Source organism: Pristiophorus japonicus, chromosome 14 (assembly GCF_044704955.1).
Source record: "Pristiophorus japonicus isolate sPriJap1 chromosome 14, sPriJap1.hap1, whole genome shotgun sequence".
Classification (NCBI taxonomy): Eukaryota; Metazoa; Chordata; class Chondrichthyes; family Pristiophoridae; genus Pristiophorus; species Pristiophorus japonicus.
Genome location: NC_091990.1, coordinates 140565999 through 140588368, shown reverse-complemented (window position 1 = coordinate 140588368; position 22370 = coordinate 140565999). Strand labels below are relative to the sequence as shown.

At 43.2% G+C, this 22370-nt stretch overlaps 1 protein-coding gene across 7 annotated transcripts in view; it reads left to right on the top strand.

Annotated features, from left to right (window-relative positions):
• The window catches only part of LOC139280134 (leucine-rich repeat-containing protein 4C-like), a 1057670-nt gene extending 1039389 nt beyond the window's left edge, over positions 1 to 18281 (top strand). For all 7 annotated transcript variants that reach the window (XM_070899660.1, XM_070899658.1, XM_070899659.1 and 4 more), the window contains one exon: positions 15916 to 18281. In XM_070899660.1, the coding sequence (XP_070755761.1) occupies positions 15966 to 17888 (1923 nt within the window). In that variant the 5' untranslated portion in view covers positions 15916 to 15965 and the 3' untranslated portion in view covers positions 17889 to 18281. The remainder of the gene's footprint in view (positions 1 to 15915) is intronic.
• The last annotated feature ends 4089 nt before the right edge of the window (positions 18282 to 22370 follow it).

The window sequence follows — 22370 nt, the reverse complement described above, 5'->3', positions numbered from 1 at the left end:
CGGGTGATTGCTCACTCTCAAATGCTTCCATAACCATGACTAAATCTGCGGGCTGCGCCATTTCCACCCCCGTGGGGGCAATGGCAGCCTACTGAGAGCATTGGCACAGTTTTCTGTGCCTAGCCTATGGCGGATGGCGTAGTTGTATGCGGACAACGCGAGAGCCCATCTCTGGATGCGGGACGATGCATTAGTATTTATCCCCTTACTCTCGGAAAACAGGGATATCAGTGGCTTATGATCAGTTTCCAATTAAAATTTTAGCCCAAACAGATACTGATGCATTTTCTTTACACTATAAACACATGCTAACGCTTCTTTTTCAATCATGCTCTAGACTCTCTCAGCTTTAGACAAACTCCTGGATGCATAAGCAACCGGTTGCAATTTCCCAAAATCATTAGCTTGTTGCAATACACACCCGACGCCATAAGACGACAAATCACAAGCTAGTACCAAAAGCTTACATGGATCATACAACACAAGCAATTTGTTTGAACATAACAATTTTCTAGCTTGTACAAAGGCATTTTCTTGGCGCTTGCCCCATACCCATTCATCTCCTTTTACGCAGTAAGGTGTGCAGTGGTTCTAACAGTGTGCTGAGACCCGGTAAGAAGTAACCAAAATAGTTCAGGAGTCAAAGAAACGACCGCAGCTCCATCACGTTCTGTGGCCTCGGTGCGTTCTCGATTGCTTCCGTCTTCGAATCGGTGGGCCTGATGCCGTCCGCCGCGATTCTTCTCCCCAGGAACTCCACTTCAGGCACCAGGAAAACAGACTTCAGGCATTTTAACCTGAGCCCCATATGGTTGAGTCAACTAAGAACCTCCTCCAGGTTCTGCAGATGCTCGCTTGTGTCCCGACCTGTAACCAAGATGTCGTCCTGGAAGACCACCGTGCGCGGGACCGACTTCAGTAGGCTTTCCATGTTTCTCTGGAATATCGCCGCCACTGATCGAATTCCAAACGGGCATCTATTATAAATGAAGAGACCTTTGTGCGTGTTGATGCAGGTGAGGGCCTTCGATACTTCTTCCAGTTCCTGCATCAAGTAGGCCGAGGTCAAGTCCAGCTTCGTGAATGTCTTTCTTCCAGCCAGCGTAGCAAAAATGTCGACAGCCTTTGGTGGTGCGTATTGGTCCCGCAGGGAGAAATGATTGATAATTACTTTGTAATCACCACAGATTCTGATGGTGCCATCTCCCTTGAGGACAGGAACGATCGGATTGGCCCATTCGTTGAATTCGATTGGCGAAATGATGCCCTCTCTTTGCAGCCGGTCTAACTTGATCTCTACCCTTTCTCTCATCATTTACGGTACTGCTCTCGCCTTGTGATGGATGGGTCGCGCCCCTGGAATTAGGTGGATTTGCACTTTTGTTCCTTGGAACTTCCCGATGCCTGGTTTGAACAGCGAAGGGAACTTGTTTAAGACCTGGGTACACGAGGGCGCTCGGATGTCGTCCCAGTTCCAGCGTATCTTTCCCAGCCAGCTCCTGCCGAGCAGCGTGGGACCATCGCCCAGTACTACCCAGAGTGGTAACTTGTGCACCGCTCCATCATAGGAGACTTTTACAGTAGCACTGCCGATTACAGGAATCAGTTCCTTTGTGTAAGTTCTCAGTCTTGTGCGAATTGGCGTCAAGACTGACCTTGAGGCCTTGCTGCACCTCAATTTTTCGAAAGTCTTTTTGCTCATAATGAACTGGCTTGAGCCCGTGTCCAGCTCCATTGACATCGGGAGTCCATTTAGTTCAACCTTCAGCATTATCGGGGGTCACTTTGTGGTGAATGCGTGTATCCCATATACCTCTGCCTCCTCGCTCTGAGGCTCTGATTTGTTGTGATCCGCCGTGGATCTGTCCTCCTCTGCAGCATGGTGGTTTGCAGGATTATCAGGATATTCAGCTCGTCTGCACATCCGTTGGAGGTGTCCCATTGTTCCACAGCCCTTGCAAACGTACCCTTTGAAGCGGCATGAATGGAAACGATGATCACCCCCGCAGCGCCAACAAGGTGTTAATGGCTTTGCAATCATCACCCTTGATGGTGGACTCTGAGACATATGCGGACGTGCAGCTGCAGGCATGTGGGGCCTGCCCTGTACGTTGCGATTTGAAAACAACATCACTTTGTTCACAGTACTTGTAGCAGCACTCGTGTGCTGAGAGATTTGCTTAGTATTGTCACTAATGGCAATGAACACCTGGGCTATCACTATGGCATTACTCAAGGTTGGGGTCTCTGCAGTCAAAAGTTTGCGAAGTATCATTTCATGGCCAATGCCAAGAACAAAAAAGTCTCTGAGCATGTGCTCCAAATGTCCTTCAAATTCGCAATGTCTTGCAAGGCGTCTTAGCTCGGCAACATAACTCGCCACTTCCTGGCCTTCAGACCTTTTGTAGGTGTAGAACCAAAACCTCACCATCAGAATGCTTTCCTTCGGGTTCAGATGCTCCCAGACGTGTGTGCATAAATCATCATATGATTTCTCTGTGGGTTTTGCTGGAGCAAGCAGGTTTTTCATGAGGCCATATGTTGGTGCCCTGCAGACGGTGAGGAGAATCGCCCTTTGTTTGGCAGCGTTCGCTTCTTCTTCCAGCTCATTGGCCATGAAGTATTGGTCAAGTCGCTCCGAGAAGGTTTCCCAATCACCTCCCTCTGAGAATTTCTCCAGGGTGCCCACTGTTCTCTGCATCGTTGTGTTCGTCATTAGTATCTCGTCGCCAGTTGTTATGTATGAATAAAGAGTCTGACTGGATACTGTGAGCTCAAAGTAAAGTGTGACCATAGTCTTTTATTGCAGGTCTCCAGAGTGCCTCTCCAGCCTGTGAGGCCTCCTTAAGTACCTGTGCTCCTAAGGGATTATAGGATCCTTTGGGACTCCAGGGGATGAGCCCTCTGGTGGCTGTACATGGTATATTCAAGTTTACACATATAACACATGTGGTGATGGTACTCCCACAGTGTTGTTAGGGGTGGGGAGTTCCAGCATTTTGACCCAGCGACGATGAAGGAAAGATCATATATTTCCAAGTCAGGATGGTGTGTAACTTGGAGGGGAATTTGCAGGTGATGATATTCCCATGTGCCTGCTACCCTTGTCTTTTTAGTCGATAGAGTTCGCTGGTTTGGGAGGTGCTGCCAAATAAGTCTTGACGAGTTCTGCTGTGCATCTTGTAGATGGTATGCACTGCAGCCACGGTACGTCAGTGATGGATGGAGTGAATGTTTAAGGTGGTGGATTGGGTGCAGGCTGCTTTGTCCTGGATGGTGTCGAGAAACTTGGATGTTGCTCATTGAATATATTTAAAGTGGAGATAGCCAGATTTTCGAATAATAAGGGAGTCAAGGTTTATGGGTAGCGGGCAGAGAAGTGGAGTTGAGGCCAAGATCATATCAGCCATTATCTTATTGAATGGCGGGGCGGGCTCGAGGGGCCAAATGGCCTACGCCTGTTTCTATTTCTTATCTTCTTATATTGCTGGAGATGCACTCATCCAGGCAGGTGGAGAATATTCCATCACACTCCTGACTTGTGCCTTGCAAATGGTGGAAAGGCATTGGGGAGTCAGGAGATGAGACACTAGCCATCAGAACACTCAGCCTCTGACCTGCTCTTGTAGCCACAATATTTATGTGGCTGGTCCAGTCAATGGTGACACCGAGGATGTTGATGCCGGGGGATTCGGCGATGGTAATGCTGATAAGGGTTGGTGGTTAGACACTTGCTTGGGAGATAGTCACTGCCGCGCACTTGCGTTGCGCAAATGTTACTCTTCACTTATCAGCCACAGCCTAAATGCCATCAATGTCTTGCTGGATTCGGGCATGGACTGCTTCATTATCAGGAGTTGTGAATAGAACAGTGCTTAGTTGTTCACTGTTCACTGAAATGTTAACTTCGTTCCTCTCTTCTCAGAAGCTGTCTGACCTGCTGAGTTTTTTCCAGCGCATTCTGTTTTTATTTCAGATTTCCAGAATAGACAGTATTTTGCTTTTGTATTAATAATTGCCCCGGCTGCCAACAAGAGTATTACACCTTGAAACCCATGCCCAGTCATTTTTTGGTTCATAGTTTCTATAAACTCTTTTTTAAATTGGGGTGCTTTCCCATTCAAATCTTGTCACTCGATCTTTCATTAATGCCACCAGTTTTCTCCTTCATGAGCCATTATCCCCAAGGGTTTTGCTGTGCAACTTTGTATTTTTTGTCTGGCTGAACCGTATTTTTTCATGTGATTATAATGATGGGCAAGACTTATAAAAGTGTTGGCTGTTATGAACAAGTTTTATTATACAGTGATATATTAATAATACAAAAGGAAAGGGAGGTGAAGGATGATTTTACACCACATTTTGAACGAAGCAATTTGCGGTGTAAGGGCAATCGAGGTGCAAAGCAGAATAAAGCAGGGAAAGTGGCTTACTCCGGTATGCTATGACTTCACAATTGTAGCAGTACTAACACTGTGGAGAAGGAATTGCTCGAGTCCCTATATATATATACACGTGTGTGTGTGTGTTTGTGTGTGATTATATATGTGTATATATATACACATATATAATAAATATATATAAATATATATATATATATATATATATATATATAGATGCTTTGAAAAGAATGGGTCGCCAATGTCACTAGACATAGTAGCCATAGCAGTTCCTCAGTGTGTCCCTGGAAGGCAATGTGACTTTACAATGCACTAATGACGAACAGTGATCATGTACAAAAAGTAACTTGTCCACATGCCCTGGGTTAAAACATTTACCTATGTGAATGCAGTTTAAGCTTTGCATTTGAAAGGAACCTGGCTGAGTTCCTCAATATTGACACTGGAGTGAAGGATGATGAGTAATCTGACTTAGATATTTCTTGCTACCAGCTTTATCACCGTTACTGATGCCAATGTAGTTAATAAATTCTGCTACTCTGGCTCTAACATGGAACTTTCTTTGTTTTATTGTGAATTGGTGGCTGATGAGAATATGTAATGCCCAAGCTCGGAAAAATGCTAATGTAATTCTACTGGGGACGCCATTTAATTCCAAGTTCTGCTAAGTGACAAGTTGAGAGCTCATTGAAAATGGAGTTCCTGCAGTGAAATTTGGTGCATTGACCCTGGTAACTGTTTGCATGGAGTTTTCTTTCTAAAAAAGGTTTCATTTGACAAAATATTTTTAGCTCACCAGGAAGACAAAACTAATTTAAATTTCAAAGCAGTTCATTCCGCTGAAATTAATTTTTTATCTGGCAGTCAAGAGTTCCCCAAGGTAGCACATCATTATTAAACTGACAATTCTTTTATGGGCTCTGGCTTACATTTAATAAAAAGTCTCTGCATTTGTAAATGAATGACTATTCAGCAATGCCTCACAAAAAAAAACATTATGCACAAGTCCTGATAGCCAGCCGAGAAGTTTAACAACACAAAAGCAAAATACTGCAGATGCTGGAATCTGAAATACAAACAGAAACTGCTGGAAATCTCAGCGGGTCAGGCAGCATCTGTGGAGAGAGAAACAGAGTTAACGTTTCAGGTTGATGACCCTTCGTCAGAGAAGTTCAACAATTCTCACACTTTCGCACGACGAAAAAGTCTGCTATAACTACAGAAATCGCCAAGATATGATTTCCTCCCTGCAGTATTAGTAAAACAAATAGCCCATTGATGAAGAATGTCCTCGTGATATCACAACACAAAATGTACAGAGGAAATTTCACCCCCCTGCCCCCAAAGTGGTGATGTTGCCCGAGCTACATTCAGCAGGTTTATTTCACCACTCATTTAAGGTTCTTCCTTATTGCCAAGTTGAAAATGGGACAGAGGGCAGGTTTTGGGGGAAGATGCAAGGATAGGGATTGACGGGGATGGGGTGGGGGGGGATTCAAAGATTATATTAAGATAAATGTATTTCAACTATTGGTTGTCTTAATGTTACTTTTTTGAAATATTGTTCTCGGGATGTGGGTAACACAGGCAATGACACATTTATTGCCTGTCCCAAGCTGCCCTGAGAAGGTGGTGTGAAGCTAACTTCTTGAAACACTGCAATGCTTGTGCTGTTGGTGCTCCCACAACAATGTTAGGTAGGAAATGCTAGGATTTTGACTGCTATGGGGATACATTCATTTTAGTGGGGTATCTCTCTTCCTTTTAAATGATTTCCCAGTTCCTGTCTTTATGCTAGACATGTTTAGATGTAGTGTGTCTGGCTCCTTATTGTTCATTATGTGTGTATTATATCTTGTATTAACTTTTGTATGCACTCCTCTGTTTCCCCGTTATACTGCAAGATATTTATTTGAACTCTTTCTCTTGTATTTTTATAATTGGGTCTAGCTGCTCCTTTCTTTGCTAATGGCCTTGAACTTTATTTCAACGCACTTGCGATTTTCCAGCTGTTGGAATAATTTGAATCCGTTTGATTTCAAAATTGTACTGCCAAGCTGACAATACTAGACAAATAAAACGGCCAAAAAAGCAGACACAAGCAATTGGCAGCATTTATTTTGAAGGTGTATGTTAAATTTAAGGTTGCAGAGCAATATATTTTAAGCAGTTGTCTTCCAGAAAACCAGATGTTTGCTGCCCAGTTTACATTAAAATTAAAAATAGCCTGTCTGGCCAAAACCAGACTGAGGACAGATCTACTCTAATTTATTGTACAATTCTCTTCGGATTATGTAAACTGAGATTGTACTACGTGGATAACCAAGGAAATAAAGGAAAGTATCAAATCAAAGATCAATGCGTATAAGGTGGCCAAGGTTAGTGGGAAACTAGAGGATTGGGAACATTTTAAGCAACAGCAAAGAATGACTAAAAAAGCAATAAAGAAAGGGAAGATAGATTACGAAGGTAAACTTGCGCAAAACATAAAAACAGATAGTAAAAGCTTTTACAGATATATAAAACGGAAAAGAGTGACTAAAGTAAATGTTGGTCCCTTAGAAGATGAAAAGGGGGATTTAATAAGGGGAAATGTAGAAATCGCTGAGACCTTAAACAATTATTTTGCTTCCGTCTTCACAGTGGAAGACACAAAAACCATGACAAAATTTGCAAGCCACAGGAATGTGGGAAGGGAGGACCTTGAGATAATCACTATCACTAGGGGGGTAGTGCTGGACAGGCTAATGGGACTCAAGGTAGACAAGTCCCCTGGTCCTGATGAAATGCATCCCAGGGTATTAAGAGATGGCGGAAGTTATAGCAGATGCATTTGTTATAATCTACCAAAATTCTCTGGACTCTGGGGAGGTACCAGCGGATTGGAAAGCAGCTAATGTAACGCCTCTGTTTAAAAAAGGGGGCAGGCAAAAGGCAGGTAACTATAGGCCGGTTAGTTTAACATCTGTAGTGGGGAAAATGCTTGAAACTATCATTAAGGAAGAAATAGCGGGACACTAGATAGGAATAGTGCAATCAAGCAGACACAGCTTGGTTTCATGAAGGGGAAATCATGTTTAACTAACTTACTGGAATTCTTTGAGGATATAACGAGCATGGTGGATAGAGGTGTACCGATGGATGTGGTGTATTTAGATTTCCAAAAGGCATTCGATAAGGTACCACACAAGGTTACTGCAGAAGATAGAGGTACGCGCGTCGGAGGAAATGTATTAGCATGGATAGAGAATTGGCTGGCGAACAGAAAGCAGAGAGTCGGGATAAATGGGTCCTTTTCCGATTGGAAATCAGTGGTTAGTGGTGTGCCACAGGGATCAGTGCTGGGACCACAACTGTTTACAATATACATAGATGACCTGGAAGAGGGGACAGAGTGTAGTGTAACAAAATTTGCAGATGAACAAAGATTAGTGGGAAAGCGGGTTGTGTAGAGGACTCAGAGAGGCTGCAAGGAGATTTGGATAGGTTAAGTGAATGGGCTAAGGTTTGGCAGATGGAATACAAGGTCGGAAAGTGTGAGGTCATCCACCTTGGGAAAAAAAACAGTAAAAGGGATTATTATTTGAATGGGGAGAAATTACAACATGCTGTGGTGCAGAAGGACCTGGGGGTCCTTGTGCATGAATCCCAAAAGGTTAGTTTGCAGGTGCAGCAGGTAATCAGGAAGGTGAATGGAATGTTGGCCTTCATTGCGAGAGGGATGGAGTACAAAAGCAGGGAGGTCTTGCTGCAACTGTATAAGGTATTGGTAAGGCGGCACCTGGAGTACTGCATGCAGTTTTGGTCACCTTACTTAAGGAAGGATATACTAGCTTTGGAAGGGGTACAGAGACGATTCACTAGGCTGATTCCAGAAATGAGGGGGTTATCTTATGATGATAGATTGAGTAGACTGGGTCTTTACTAGTTGGAGTTCAGAAGGATGAGGGGTGATCTTATAGAAACATTTCAAATCATGAAAGAGATAGACAAGATAGAGGCAGAGAGGTTGCTTCCACTGGTAGGGGAGACTAGAACTAGGGGGCACAGCCTCAAAATACAGAGGAGCCAATTTAAAACCGAGTTGAGAAAGAATTTCTTCTCCCAGAGGGTTGTGAATCTGTGGAATTCTCTGCCCAAGGAAGCAGTTGAGGCTAGCTCATTGAATGTTTTCAAGTCAAAGATAGATAGATTTTTAACCAATAAGGGAATTAAGGGTTACGGGGAGAGGGCGGGTAAGTGGAGCTGAGTCCACGACCAGATCAGCCATGATCTTATTGAATGGCGGAACAGGCTCGAGGGGCTAGATGGCCTACTCCTGTTCCTAATTCTTATGTTCTTATGTTCTTGAACATGTGGAATTATACATATCAGCTAGGAACAGATCCGTTCAAAGCTTAAACCTGCTGTCAAACTGAACCTGTTGTGAGGTGAGTGCTGCAACATGCAAGCCAGCAATTTGGTTGCTTTTATTTGGCAAACATGATGCACGTCACTGTTCTATAAAGCAAGTGGACAAATTAACGTAGTCTCCATCAGTGAATAGCCTGCTGACATTCCACGCCAAGCAACATACCTGAATAATGGCAACTCATGTGAGAGCACCCATCGCCTGTGGAACCACATAGAATTTACAGCACAGGGACAGGCCATTCGACCCAACTGGTCGATGCCGGTGTTTCTGCTCCAGATGAGTGTCCTCCCACTCTTCTGCATCTAACCCTATCTGCATCTCCTATACCTTTCCCCTCATGTACTTATCTAACTTTCCCTTTGTCATGAATGTACTTTTGGGATCACTAGCCACCAGATGGCATCACTGTTGGAGGCCATTGGGCTGCACGCACGTGTGTGCAGCCCAAGTATAAAAGGCCAGCCATTTTGTATATTAGTCATTTTGGGCCTTAATAAAGCAGAGCCAAGGTTATACCTCTTGGAGTTAAACAGTACTCAGTCTAACAGTTATTGCATACACAACATTTGGCGACAAGGCAACAAGAACCTGTGCATGCAAAAATGAATTGTTGGAGCGATTTGTGGAAGGAGAAAATGGGACAGACTTTGTGAGCCATTTGAGCCAGTTTTCGTGGCTAACAAAATGGAGGAGGTTGGCGACGCAGATCGGCGCCGGGCGGTGTTCCTCACCGTTTGCGGTCCAGAAATTTATGGTCTGATAAAGAATCTACTCCTGCCTGTGAGTTCAACAGAGAAGACGTATGAAGCATTGTGTACACTCGTACAGAACCACCTTAAGCCAGACAAAGACATCGTCATCTCGAGATACAGATTTTACACACACGTTCGACCAGAGGGCCAGAATACGGTGGAATTCGTTGCCGACCTGTGACGTCTAGCGGGACCATGCAAGTTCGGGGCTGTGTTGGCAGACATGGTGCGGGACTTCTTTATAATCAGCATCAACCACAAGGTGATCCTACGTAAACTACTGGCGGTGGAGACGTTGGACTTGAACATGGCCATCACGATCGCTCAGTCATGCACGACGACAGATCGAAGTTTAAAGCAGATACCAGTGAAAAATCGAAACTCGGCATGTACTGTAAATATGATTGATTCGGCGTTCGGCAGAGTGTCACATGGCAGGGCCTACCCAACTGCATACACGAAACCTGTGGCTTCCCAAAGTCCACCAGCGGGAATGCATCCGATTTCTCCGTGTTGGCGCTGTGGGGGAAATTACCGGCACCAGCAGTGCCGATTTAAGCAGTATAGTTGCAAAGGCTATCTAAGAGTGGGGCATCTCCAGCGCAAGTGTCCGCAGATGAGCAAGCGAGTTGCGACACACCACGTGGAGGATGATGGTCAGACTAGCGCGGATCCGGATTCGCAATCTGAGATACCAGAGGAGGAAGTGTATGGACTGTACTCGTTCCTAACTAAGAGCAAACCGATAATGATCAACGTGAAATTTAATGGGGTGCCGGAATCGATGGAACTGGACACAGAGGTGACTCAATCAATAATGAGCAAGAGGGCATTCGACAAGCTGTGGGATATTAAGGCTGTGAGGCCCAGGCTGAGTCCAGTCAATGGCAAGTTGCGCACATACACCAAAGAACTCATAACGGTAATTGGCAGTGCCACAATTAAAGTGCCGTATGACAGTGCAGTTCACGAGTTACCGTCACGAGTTATAGATTGTCCCAGGCAATGGCCCAAAGCTGTTCGGCAGGAACTGGCTTGAAAAAATCAGATGCAATTGGAACGACATCAAGGTGTTGTCGTCGGAGAAAGATGCATATGCCCAAGTACTGAGCAAGTTCCCCTCGCTGTTCGAACCAGGCATCGGCAACTTCACAGGAGCCAAGGTGCAGATCCACGTGGACTCGGATGCAAGATCCGTCCATAATAAAGCTCGGGCAGTTCTGTATATGATGAGGGAGAAGGTCAAAATCGAACTGGACAGACTCCAGTGTGAAGGGATCATATCACCGGTTGAATTTAATGAATGGGACAGCCCCATTTTTCCTGTGCTGAAAAGTGATGGCACAGTCAGAATCTGTGGAGATTACAAGGCTATGATCAACAAGGTTTCTAAACAGGATCAGTACCTGTTACCGAAGGCTGATGACTTGTTTGCAACGCTAGCCGGGGGGGAAGTCATTCACCAAATTGGACTTGACGTCGGCCTACATGACACAGGAGCTGGTCGAGACGTTTGAGACTTGCGTGCATTAACACGCAGAAAGGACTGTTTATTTATCACAGGTGCCCTTTTGGAATTCGCTCGGCTGCAGCAATATTTCAGAGGAACATGGAGAGTCTGCTGACATCTGTTCCCAGAACCGTGTTCCAAGCTGACATCCTGGTCACAGGTCGTGACTCTGAGGAACACTTGAACAACCTGGAAGAGGTTCTACATCATCTGGATAAAGTGGGACTCGGACTGAAATGCTCGAATTGCATCTTCATGGTACCTGAGGTCGAATTCCTGGGGAGGAAAATTGCTGCTGACGGCATCAGGCCCACGGACGCGAAAACCAAGACCATCAAGAATGCACCCAAGCCGCAGAATGTGACGGAGCTGCGTTCGTTCCTGGATCTACTCAACTACTTTGATCATTTCCGACCTAAATTGAGCACCTTATTAGAACCACTGCACATGCTGCTAATGAAAGGCAACAACTGGGTGTGGGGTGCGTCTCAAGACAGACCTTTTGAGAAAGCCATTAATCTGCTTTGCTCTAAAGTGGATCGCTGGTACTGTCATGGCCAAGGAGGGCAACAAAGTATTTATTGTCAAGCTCAAAAATGGGCAAACATGCAGGAAACATATGGATCAGACAAAGCTGCGGCATATATGGAACAGTCAGAGAAAGAGACAATCGACAACCAACCAACCTACCCCCAGTCATCAGAGGACTCAGTGGTCATCAGTGAATCGGGACTTTCAATCACTGACATGTTCAATGAAAATGGACTTTCAATCCCTGACATGGCCATTGCCACTCCCACCAGGTCAGCCACCCAGCCACCAGTCACAACGGACTCTGAACACTCACCCAAGGCTGGAGTTGAACTGAGATGGTCAACCTAGAAGCGTAAAACACTGGACCGTCTCAATTTGTAAAAGACTATGTTAATTTCTCAGCGGTGGGTATTGTCACGTATGTACTTTTGGGATCACTAGCCACTAGATGGCGTCACTGTTGGAGGCCATTGGGCTGCACGCACGTGTGTGCAGCCCAAGTATAAAAGGCCAGCCATTTTGTATATTAGTCACTTTGGGCCTTAATAAAGCAGAGCCAAGGTTATACCTCTTGGAGTTAAACAGTACTCAGTCTAACAGTTGTTGCATACACAACACTCTTAAAGGCTATTCACCTCAACTAATCCATCTGGTGGGGGGTTCCACATTCTAACCTCTCTGGTTAAAGAAGTTTCTCTTGAATTCTGTATTGAATTTATTAGTGACTATCTTGAATTTATTGCCCCTAGTTTTGGACTCCACCACAAATGGAAACATCTTCTCTACGTCTACCTTATAAACCATGTCAACAAGGAGTCAGCCTTCATATGAGGTGGGGAGAAAATTGGCAAGAATTTTCTTTTTAACTCCAGGTGGGCATGGACTGGCAGAATTCAATATAGGCCATATAATACTCTGTTTTAGCAATCTTTGCTGGTGCAAGTGTCTGATATGTTTTTTGATAGATCTGATATTAGGCCGCTCTATCATGCGACCAAGTGGGCTAGAACCCACCACAACAAGCCAAAAAAGCATATTTATTGTTCTGGCTTCATTCAGCTTCAGATGTTTGGAAAGTGTTTGTTGCTAGAACAGTTAGTCAGCTGGAAAGGACCCAGCTGTAGTGACACAGTTAAGTGTTGGGGCGAACACAATTGCAAACACTGAAGGGAGAAAAGGAATGCGTAGTGAAATAAAACAAGACCTGGAGTTGTTTCATAGAATCCCACCAACTGGGTCACATGGAGTATAAAACACACAGGTTTAGGAGATAGAAAAGAATAAATCGATCACTTCATGTAAAGCTTGCCAATTATATATTTTTTAACTTTTAGGTCTATGATTTAGGATACATATTACAAGATAACTATTTTACCCTGTTTAGTCAGCAATTATTACAAAATAAATATAAAGTTGTTAACAAATGGCTGCTTTAAGGCTTCCATTTCTCTGTGCTTCCAGTCTCACATACATTGTGTGATTCGCAGCTAGGAAGACTCCTGTTAAGTTGCGTGGCATTAAATTGCACTTTCACCACTAGGAGAGCATTGCACTGCTAAATGTTAAGGGGCCGAAATTGCCTCTTTCCGAGAAGCCTGTCAGTGCCTACGGGTGGCGCTAATGGGGCAATATGGACCCGTCCAGAATTACCGCCGCGATGACGGCTACGAAAATTGCATTGTGCCGCGCTACGTAGTTTTCGCTCCGGGTGGCCGCACACACGCCAATAACATCATCACCGTGCGCGCCGACCCCTTATCACCCCACGCCGACCACTTTACAGCCCGTGGGGGAAATTGCCCTGCAAGAGCGAGGTTGGCCTGGGGCGATGTCACCGACAGCATTGCGGGTCGCAAAGCTGTGGTGGCCGGGGTGCCCCGTCCGCCCTTAAAGGGGAGGGCCTTGCACCGTGGCCACCATTTTTTTTTGTCGACCAACTTTGCAGTCGGCACGGCAATGGTGGTTGCTAGTGCGGCCAGGCTGCCAACAGGTAACCCGGCACCCCCTCTTGAGTGCTGGTCCACTAGCCCGACCGAAACTCTCCCTGGTGGCACAGTGGGCACCACGGAAGCGGCTGCAGAGTTCGCAACGGCCCTCCCCTTTAAGAGAAGGGGAGGGACGTTGTGAGGAGTCAGCGCTACGCAGCACATACGCTGAGTACGCTTCCGCCCCTCCGTCGCCCCGCAGAGGTGCAGAGTGCTTCCAATACCACCCGATATTGATTCATGCACCAAGACCCCAATTCCGAGTCATTTAGGTTCCGCTTTCACAGGGTGCTAAATTTTTATTTAATTCGAATTGTGCGCTCCACATGGGGCAAGGGGCAATTTCGCCCCCTAAATGTTTTAAAGTGCAAATGGAGCGCACACTTTCTCCAAGCATTAAAAAAGGACTCTGCTGAAATTTATAAAGTTCCATGGGGGTCCCTGAACAATTTAAACCAGCTTGATACTGCACTGAGATATACTGCATACATTGCCAAGCCTGAGTGTTGTGTGAGATGGCCTCCCGAAAGTGATCAAGTGATCTCCCAACATTATGTTCCAGATTTGACTCTGGAGTTAGATGTCACTTTTGTGTCTATGTGGAACCGAAACTACTTTGCATCAAGGCAAAAGTATCAGTACCACTGCACACTCATACCCAATTGCATGTGCTTGCTTAAGGTTGGATTGTGAATAACATCACTGAGAATCATAGAATTATAGACATTTACAGCACAGAAGATAGCCATTCGGCCCATCATGTCTGTGCTGGATTTCACTTCTTATTTCATAACCATCTCAAAAGAAATTATTTATTGTGAAGCTTTCTTCAGCATATAACTCAAAGGCCGAGAAATTGGCCACCTTTGTGCCTCCCGTTATCACCTCCGGGGGGAGATAGTGACTTACCAACCGGGTGCAGCGAGATGAACAACTCCCGCTAAATTGACTGAGAGGTTTGCGGCGGCGGTAACACATTGCGCCACGATCTCCTGCGGACGGAGATCGTGTCGTAATTGTCCTGTGCATCGTCCCAGTAGCGCTGCGGACCCGAACTTCGGTTCTGCCCCCTGCAGCATCGCTGGGTGATGAACACCACAGCTGCAGGAGGCATTGATCGGGAGGCACAAGTTAAAGGGGATGTTGTTGCGGTACATACAAAAATTGTTCAAATGCTTATTTTCAATTTTTTTGATTCCTCTTTGGTTGTGATCGATCAGCCTGGCACTCTGCTGGAATGCATGGGGCTGATCGGGCCCGATCGCGGCTGCCAGCTCACTAGTCCCAGTGCAGAGCCTGCAGTGATGGCCCTTCCCTTTAAGGAAGGGAAGGAGCCTGGATCTCGGCAGCGCTTCATGGGACATTGCACAAGGCTGCATCACTACCGCCCCGCCTGCACTCTCGGAAGGAAGTGGACCGCTTGATTTAGTGCTCCACTTAAGTCCTGGAGTGCTAACAGCCAATTTACAGAAAGCTGAGAATCATTAGCTCCTGGCGCTAATTTTTCCAGCTTTCAAAAATTAGCACTCCAAGCAGGGTGCTCCCGAATTTCTCCCCCAAAAGCTCTAAATGTTTTCCTCACAAAGTAAATCATTGTGAAATCATTGTAAAACTTATGCCCAATTAATATTGTTTTTTAAAATATGGTGATCAGATTTGCATAAATTTTATTAATAACCAAAACAGTGTTGCATGCTAAATCCTATCTCTTTATTTTAGCCTGTAAATTGGGTTGTGCAATATTATCATACACATTGTCTCAGATTCCTCCCATATGTGGTATTCTCACAAAAGCATTTCTTTGCAATGGGTTAATGTCTCTCTTAAAATGACAGAGGAATTTGATACAAATTCAGAAAGTGTTTGTGCAATAATTTTGCACAGTGTCATTTCCAATCTTAAAGGTATTGCATTATTTAGTTGCAGTTTAAAAGCTTAGAATATAGCCAAAATCCCTTGAAATTGTATGATTGTAGCTGTTATGAGCATGTCAGAAAAGAAAAATGTTAGGGGTCACTTCTGCGGGGTGAGCCCTGCCTGCCAGGATGAGAATAACCCTAGTCATGTCTTTCAAACTGAGATATAAAATGAATGAATAGACGGAACATTTTTTTTGCAGTTTTAAAGCCTTGTTTGTGTACCTGTGGCAGTACAGTGTGCTTCAAATGTCAGTTCACAATGGGAAATAATGCAGGTATATTGTGAAATCACTGAGCAGGGAAAGCATTGAACAGGAAAAGCGTCCTGAGATAAGGTTATAAAATTCTTTAGTGATATGCTGGTTCAGAGTACTAATTACTCTTTTTTCCCTTTTTTTCAGATTACAGTAATAAATTGAACTCAAGAAAACAAACATCCAATAAAGTATGAATGTTGAACAAGATGACATTGCATCCACAGCAGATGATGATAGGTCCAAAGTTTAACAGGGCCATACTCGACCCCTTATTTGTGCTGCTGTTGGCTCTACAACTTCTCGTGGTGGCCGGTTTGGTCCGAGCTCAGACCTGCCCTTCTGTGTGCTCCTGTAGTAACCAGTTTAGCAAAGTGATCTGTACCCGACGGAATTTGAGGGAAGTGCCCGACAGTATCTCCATCAACACGCGCTACCTGAACCTGCAAGAAAACGGGATCCAAGTCATCAAAGCTGACAGCTTCAAGCATTTAAGGCACCTAGAGATTCTACAGTTAAGTAAGAACCACATCCGACAGATTGAGGTTGGGGCCTTCAATGGCCTGACAAATCTCAACACCCTGGAGCTGTTTGACAACCGCCTTTCCACCATTCCTAGTGGAGCTTTTGAGTACCTATCCAAACTGAAGGAACTGTGGTTGAGGAACAATCCAATTGAAAGTATACCATCGTATGCTTTCAATCGAGTTCCTTCTCTTCGGAGATTAGATTTAGGTGAACTAAAAAGACTTGAATACATCTCTGACAGAGCCTTTGAAGGTCTGTCAAATTTAAGATATTTGAACCTCGGTATGTGTAATCTTCGAGAAATCCCAAACCTCACACCTCTGATAAAATTGGAGGAACTGGAACTATCAGGGAATCGGCTTTCACTAATCCGACCAGGCTCCTTTCAGGGTTTGACTAACCTGCAGAAATTGTGGATGATGCATGCTCAGATCCAGGTGATTGAGAGGAATGCCTTTGATGACCTTCAGTCACTAATAGAGCTAAACCTGGCGCACAATAACCTGACTTTGCTGCCTCATGACCTCTTCACACCCCTTCACCATCTTGAGCGTGTCCACTTGCATCACAACCCATGGAGCTGCAATTGTGATATCTTGTGGCTGAGCTGGTGGCTGAAGGAGATTGTGCCCTCCAACACCACATGCTGCGCTCGTTGCCATGCACCCCCTAGTTTAAAAGGGAGTTATATTGGAGAACTGGACCAGAACAAGTTCAACTGCTATGCTCCAGTAATTGTAGAGGCTCCTACAGACCTCAATCTGACTGAAGGAATGGCTGCAGAATTAAAATGTCGAGCTTCAACCTCCATGACCTCAGTGAGTTGGATTACTCCAAATGGCACAATAATGACTCACGGAGCATACAAAGTTCGGATTTCCGTGCTTAACGATGGCACGTTAAATTTTACAAATGTGACCGCCCAGGACACGGGGTTGTATACGTGTTTGGTGAGTAATTCTGCAGGGAATACGACGGCTTCAGCTACGCTAAACGTGACTGCTACAGAAAACAGCACCTTCACTTATTTCACGACTGTCACTGTGGAGACTATGGAACCATCTGTACAGGTACACACGACGGATGACAAATTTAGACCTACACCTTTCAGTGACTGGGATACCACATTTGTAACGACCTCCTTGATGCCTCGGAGCACAAAGTCAACGGAGAAACCAGTCACAGTCGCTGTTACTGATGCGGGAGGAAACCTCATGCCTGGCCTGGATGAGGTGATGAAAACCACAAAGATCATTATTGGTTGCTTTGTAGCCATCACACTGATGGCAGCAGTGATGTTAATCATTTTTTACAAAATGCGCAAGCAGCATCACCACCAGAATCAACATGCTCCCACCAGGACCATCGAGATAATCAATGTAGATGATGACATCGCGGGGAGTACTGCCGTGGAGAGTCACCTGACCATGCCCGCTATAGAGCATGAGCATATGAACCACTATAACTCTTATAAAGCTCCATTCAACCACACCACCACAGTAAACACGATAAACTCACTACACAGCTCTGTGCATGAACCATTATTGATGCGAGTGAACTCTAAGGACAATGTACAAGAGACACAAATATGAGTGGGGGAAAAAAAACACACAAATTTACAAATGACAAAAAGGACAAGGCTGATCCTACTGTTTAAAAGAAGTGTCTTTAAAGAGGTTTATTTATTAAAAAATAATTCTATTGTGATCTAAAACAGAGACAATTATGTGTATTCTAAACACCGATTTGACATACAATGCTGCGCCCATTAATTTAGTCATCACCATGTTTTTCATAGGAGATTTTGATTCTCTAAGGGACTGTTCAGATATTTTGTAAGGATTATGTTTCACATGGGGTTTTTATGGTGAATTCTAGTGGTGAGATTCAGTCTGTTTTGTCTCTTTCTGTTATTTCATGAGCTCTTACAACTGGTAATGACAGGGAATGCAGTATTAGAGGTAGATTTATATTAAATCTTTTATTTTCCATGTATCATCTTGTTCTATATTTACAAACAGAATCATTCTGTGAAGATTGCTTGTATAAAAATACAAAAAAAAAATCCACATACCCATGATCTTTTAAACAATTCTAGATCCAGAATTTGTAGTTCAAATACTAAATAAGATTATAAATAAACTATTGTTGGTTTTCAGTACCTTCAAATATCTAAATTAATGATTCTGAAGTCAGAGTTCGACAGTGTATTTGCAGTATTCTGTAACGTATTAATCTAACTCTGAGGGAAGTTTGGATTAGCTCAGATTTAATTTAATCAATAGGATAGGTGGATTATCTTTTTTTTGATTTTGTCAGGTTAACATGCCATATGTTTATGGAGGTATGGCAAATGGCCATTCCAGTAACAACAGATGCTTTGGACATAAATGGTGTGAGGATGATTATAATTTCTTCTTAAAACCTACCCAATGTTCTGGGTACTCAACACAACATTGTTGTCATGTTTTCTGAGGGAACCCTCAGCAGGTCAACGGGACCCATATGAAAATGGCTTACAGAAACAAGTTTACTTCACATTAAAGTTTGTTCCATTGAAGATTCAGTCAATTGGCTAAACTGGTCGAGCTGTCACATCCGGATGAGAAGATTGTGCATGTAACCTCTCTAGCAAGGGCTGCTATTTATAAGTAGTTTTAAGAAGCACATACACAATTTGAAATGCTGCGTTTTGGTTCCATCTTAACCTTTTTATCTATCCTGATGGACTACAAAAGTCCAATTGTTCGAATCTATGTTGGCCCATTTTCCTGTATATTTTTCCAAGAACCCCTCTGAAGTCTAATCTGATTTTTACAGTCTTTATTGGGCAGTTGATAATTATCAGCACTGTCATGGGAACATCATCACCTCCACGTTCTCCTCCAAGTCATATGCCACCCTGTCTTGGACATATATTGGATTACTTCATTGTTGCTGGGCCAAGCACTATCACTGTAGCGGTTCAAGAAGGTGGTCCACCACCACCACAGAGCAACTAGGGATGGGCAATAAACATGGTCTTGCCAGCAATGCTCACATTCTGCAAACAAACTAATAAAAAATCAATTAATGTTATCTCATTTATGGCAACATAAATAATGACCACTAACTCCATAGTGGCATGGGAGATTATAAATTGAACCAGTTGTAGTTTGTGTAACAAGTATAATTTAAGAACAATGTGCTATCTTGAGCAGTTGATATAAAATGAAGGTATCCAATGTTCTATTTTCTCCCCATTTTTAGGTAAATGTAGTATATGGAATGAAAGAATAGGGTGGCAGACATTCAGACCTACACATTTCTCTCATCAGCCTCTCCTTGAAAGAACGGGAAATTCATTACAATGTAAAAGGACAATAGCTGTTCCAAAGAATAGTCATTCTCGTCAGGGTACTTCAGCATCTCTAAATTACATCAACAAGCAAAGAGACTTTTGTCCTTTTCAAGGCACTAAAAGCAATTTCCTTGGTAACTGGAATGAGAATGGAAGAAAGGCCTGAGTAAAGATTATTTTAATTCTGTTGTTTTCAGTGAAAAGAAAGTCTGATGCCCTTAATGTAATAAAATTACAGCATTGCCTCTGAAGGATGTAGTTACATGTACATTTACTGTGAATAGCTTTGCATTAACGTTGAGAGCTCCTTTTTAAAGGATTCATGATGGGGTACACTGAGCTTCTGAGAAATATTCCATTAAGAAACGTTACAACACACTGACAAATTACTTGGTGTTGTAACCAATTAAGCTCCATGCACAGTGCTTCAATTGCATTTCTTTTGGTGGCAGTGCCCCATGTGCATCCTGAAGTTTTTGGTATCTCGGTAAGTTTTGATATCGGAGAGGTGTAGAACCACTTGGCCTCTGGTGTCATTCTTTTTGCATAGCTCCAACTTGTGAGAAGACTCCAAAAGGTCAGAGAGTGCTAGTTAAGGCCATTTTTAACATATATTTTAAATTAAATTACGTTGATTTTTTTTTTGTTGCAGGCAGACCACATGCTATTTGATTTTAATATTTAAACAAGTCAGAGAACTTGTTCAGCTACTCTGAGAACCAGGGCACATTGCAGGTCAGACCTGAAGATCTTGGGGAATGCAAGGGTCAGAGTTATGTATATTAAAGCGCCAGTAGGCACATGTAGTTTGAATTAATAGGGAGCAAGCTCAAGCTCAAGTATCGAGGAAACTTAAGACCTGGTGGAGTCCCTTTAGAGAAATAAGAGATGGATAAAAATACTAATTAAGGCTGAGAGTTTGGATTTACATTCCCTGAAATCTGACACTCCCATCCCCATAAAACAAAATACTTATGACATGGAGCTATCAGGAAATTAGATCGTATAGAATTCTGGCTGCTTTTCTTTCATGGAAATAAATCTTTTCAGATGCAAGTGAAAATAGATGGCTCAGACACTCAAATATGTACAATTTTAACATTCAAGTGAAGAGGGAAACACTAAGAAACGAAAGAGCCCAGAAGAACTGCGTGCCACATGTTTGTTCAGTGACATCTGCTCAAGCAACATATTGTCAGTATTTGATACAATTCACATGACTGAGGCATTTGAAACCTCGTGCAAAAACGTAACCAGGCAACTTCTCCATGGTGATAGTGCCCTTCAAGAATGATATCTTCAGACATTACTCTAGCTTATTAAAAGGTATAGATGGTAGACACAAACTAAACAAAGCGATCTTATGGATCAGAATCCAGAATGCATAAATTTAATCAAATATAAACAAAAACAGCTGAATGAAGAGCTGAAGAGGCAATGCTCAGAACACACTGACAGGGAACGCTCACTGAATAAAATTGGTAACAGTCACAAATATGTTATAAGGTGTTAAAACCCACTGTTGTGGATTGTCTTTTTTTTAAACTGAACATTTTACTGGAAGGGGTGTGGCAAAGATGGCATCTGGTGTATATAATAAAGGAACTGATTTCTACCATGGTTTAAAAATATATATATTCCCATGATCATGATTATCTTGTTATCTTGCAAATGGGTGTGCTGGTTAATGACATTGATGTTCTTATCTATTATAAATCAGCTTTTCTGTATTGTCACCAATTTTGTACAGCCATAATCCTATGTAGGGTTCTTTCGAGTTCAGACCAACTGTGTGGTTCTTTGTTGATCAGTAAGTTGGGGTATAGCTTGCTGTCGATCTCACCAACTCCACGGTGAAAATACTCTCGAAATCTCAGAGTGTCATCTGTGACCCTATTTGTCACCATCAGAAAGCGTGCCAGGAAATTACCATCTGTGTGTGTGTGACTAAACTGTACAATTATGGTCATGAATTTTCTTTAGTATTTTTGAGAGAGTTCAGTCTTTCACTTTGGTTTCTCCCATTTACCATGATACCGATTTCCCTGAATAAAGTACTCAAATTGGGGCCAAAAGCTTAAGATGATCAAACCCTTCCTGTTCTTGCAAGGAAAAGAAATACTGATATTTGATGATGCTTTAATAATTAAAATTCTCTGCTCCACCAACGCATCCCAGCCCAATTATGGAGGTCATTTTGCTGTACACATGCAATAGAAATCTTTGATAAATTGAGCCAATTTAGATTTGAACCTTAAACAAGTTCTGAGAAATGTTATTCAGAGAGTCTGTTCCAATATTTAATGAAAACGATATGGGCCCACGGAACAATAACTACATATTGACAGAAAATGTTTGGATAACACTTAGGATAACTGCATAATATGGAAATGGATGTGTGTTTCAGGAGTTGGCTCTGAAGTCCTGTAAACAAAAGAAAATACAGGTAAGTCTCCTCAGTAACAAAATAAACAACAACCTGCAGTTACTAGAAGATGTCTTCTGTGTTGCAATGGAATCTTCATGAACTGGTAAGGTTAGTTAAAGTTACTGTTTACTTTAACATCTAATGGTCATGGGAATTTAAGATACGAGTGATCAGTTTAAAATGCTAATAGTCATGGTCAGCCCTGCTCTGAGAATTCCTATTCTTCAAAAGAGAAGTAAGGAGGGCTAGCAAAAAATGAGATGACTGATTTTATGCTGCTTAAAGCCTTTTTAAAGGTCATTAATG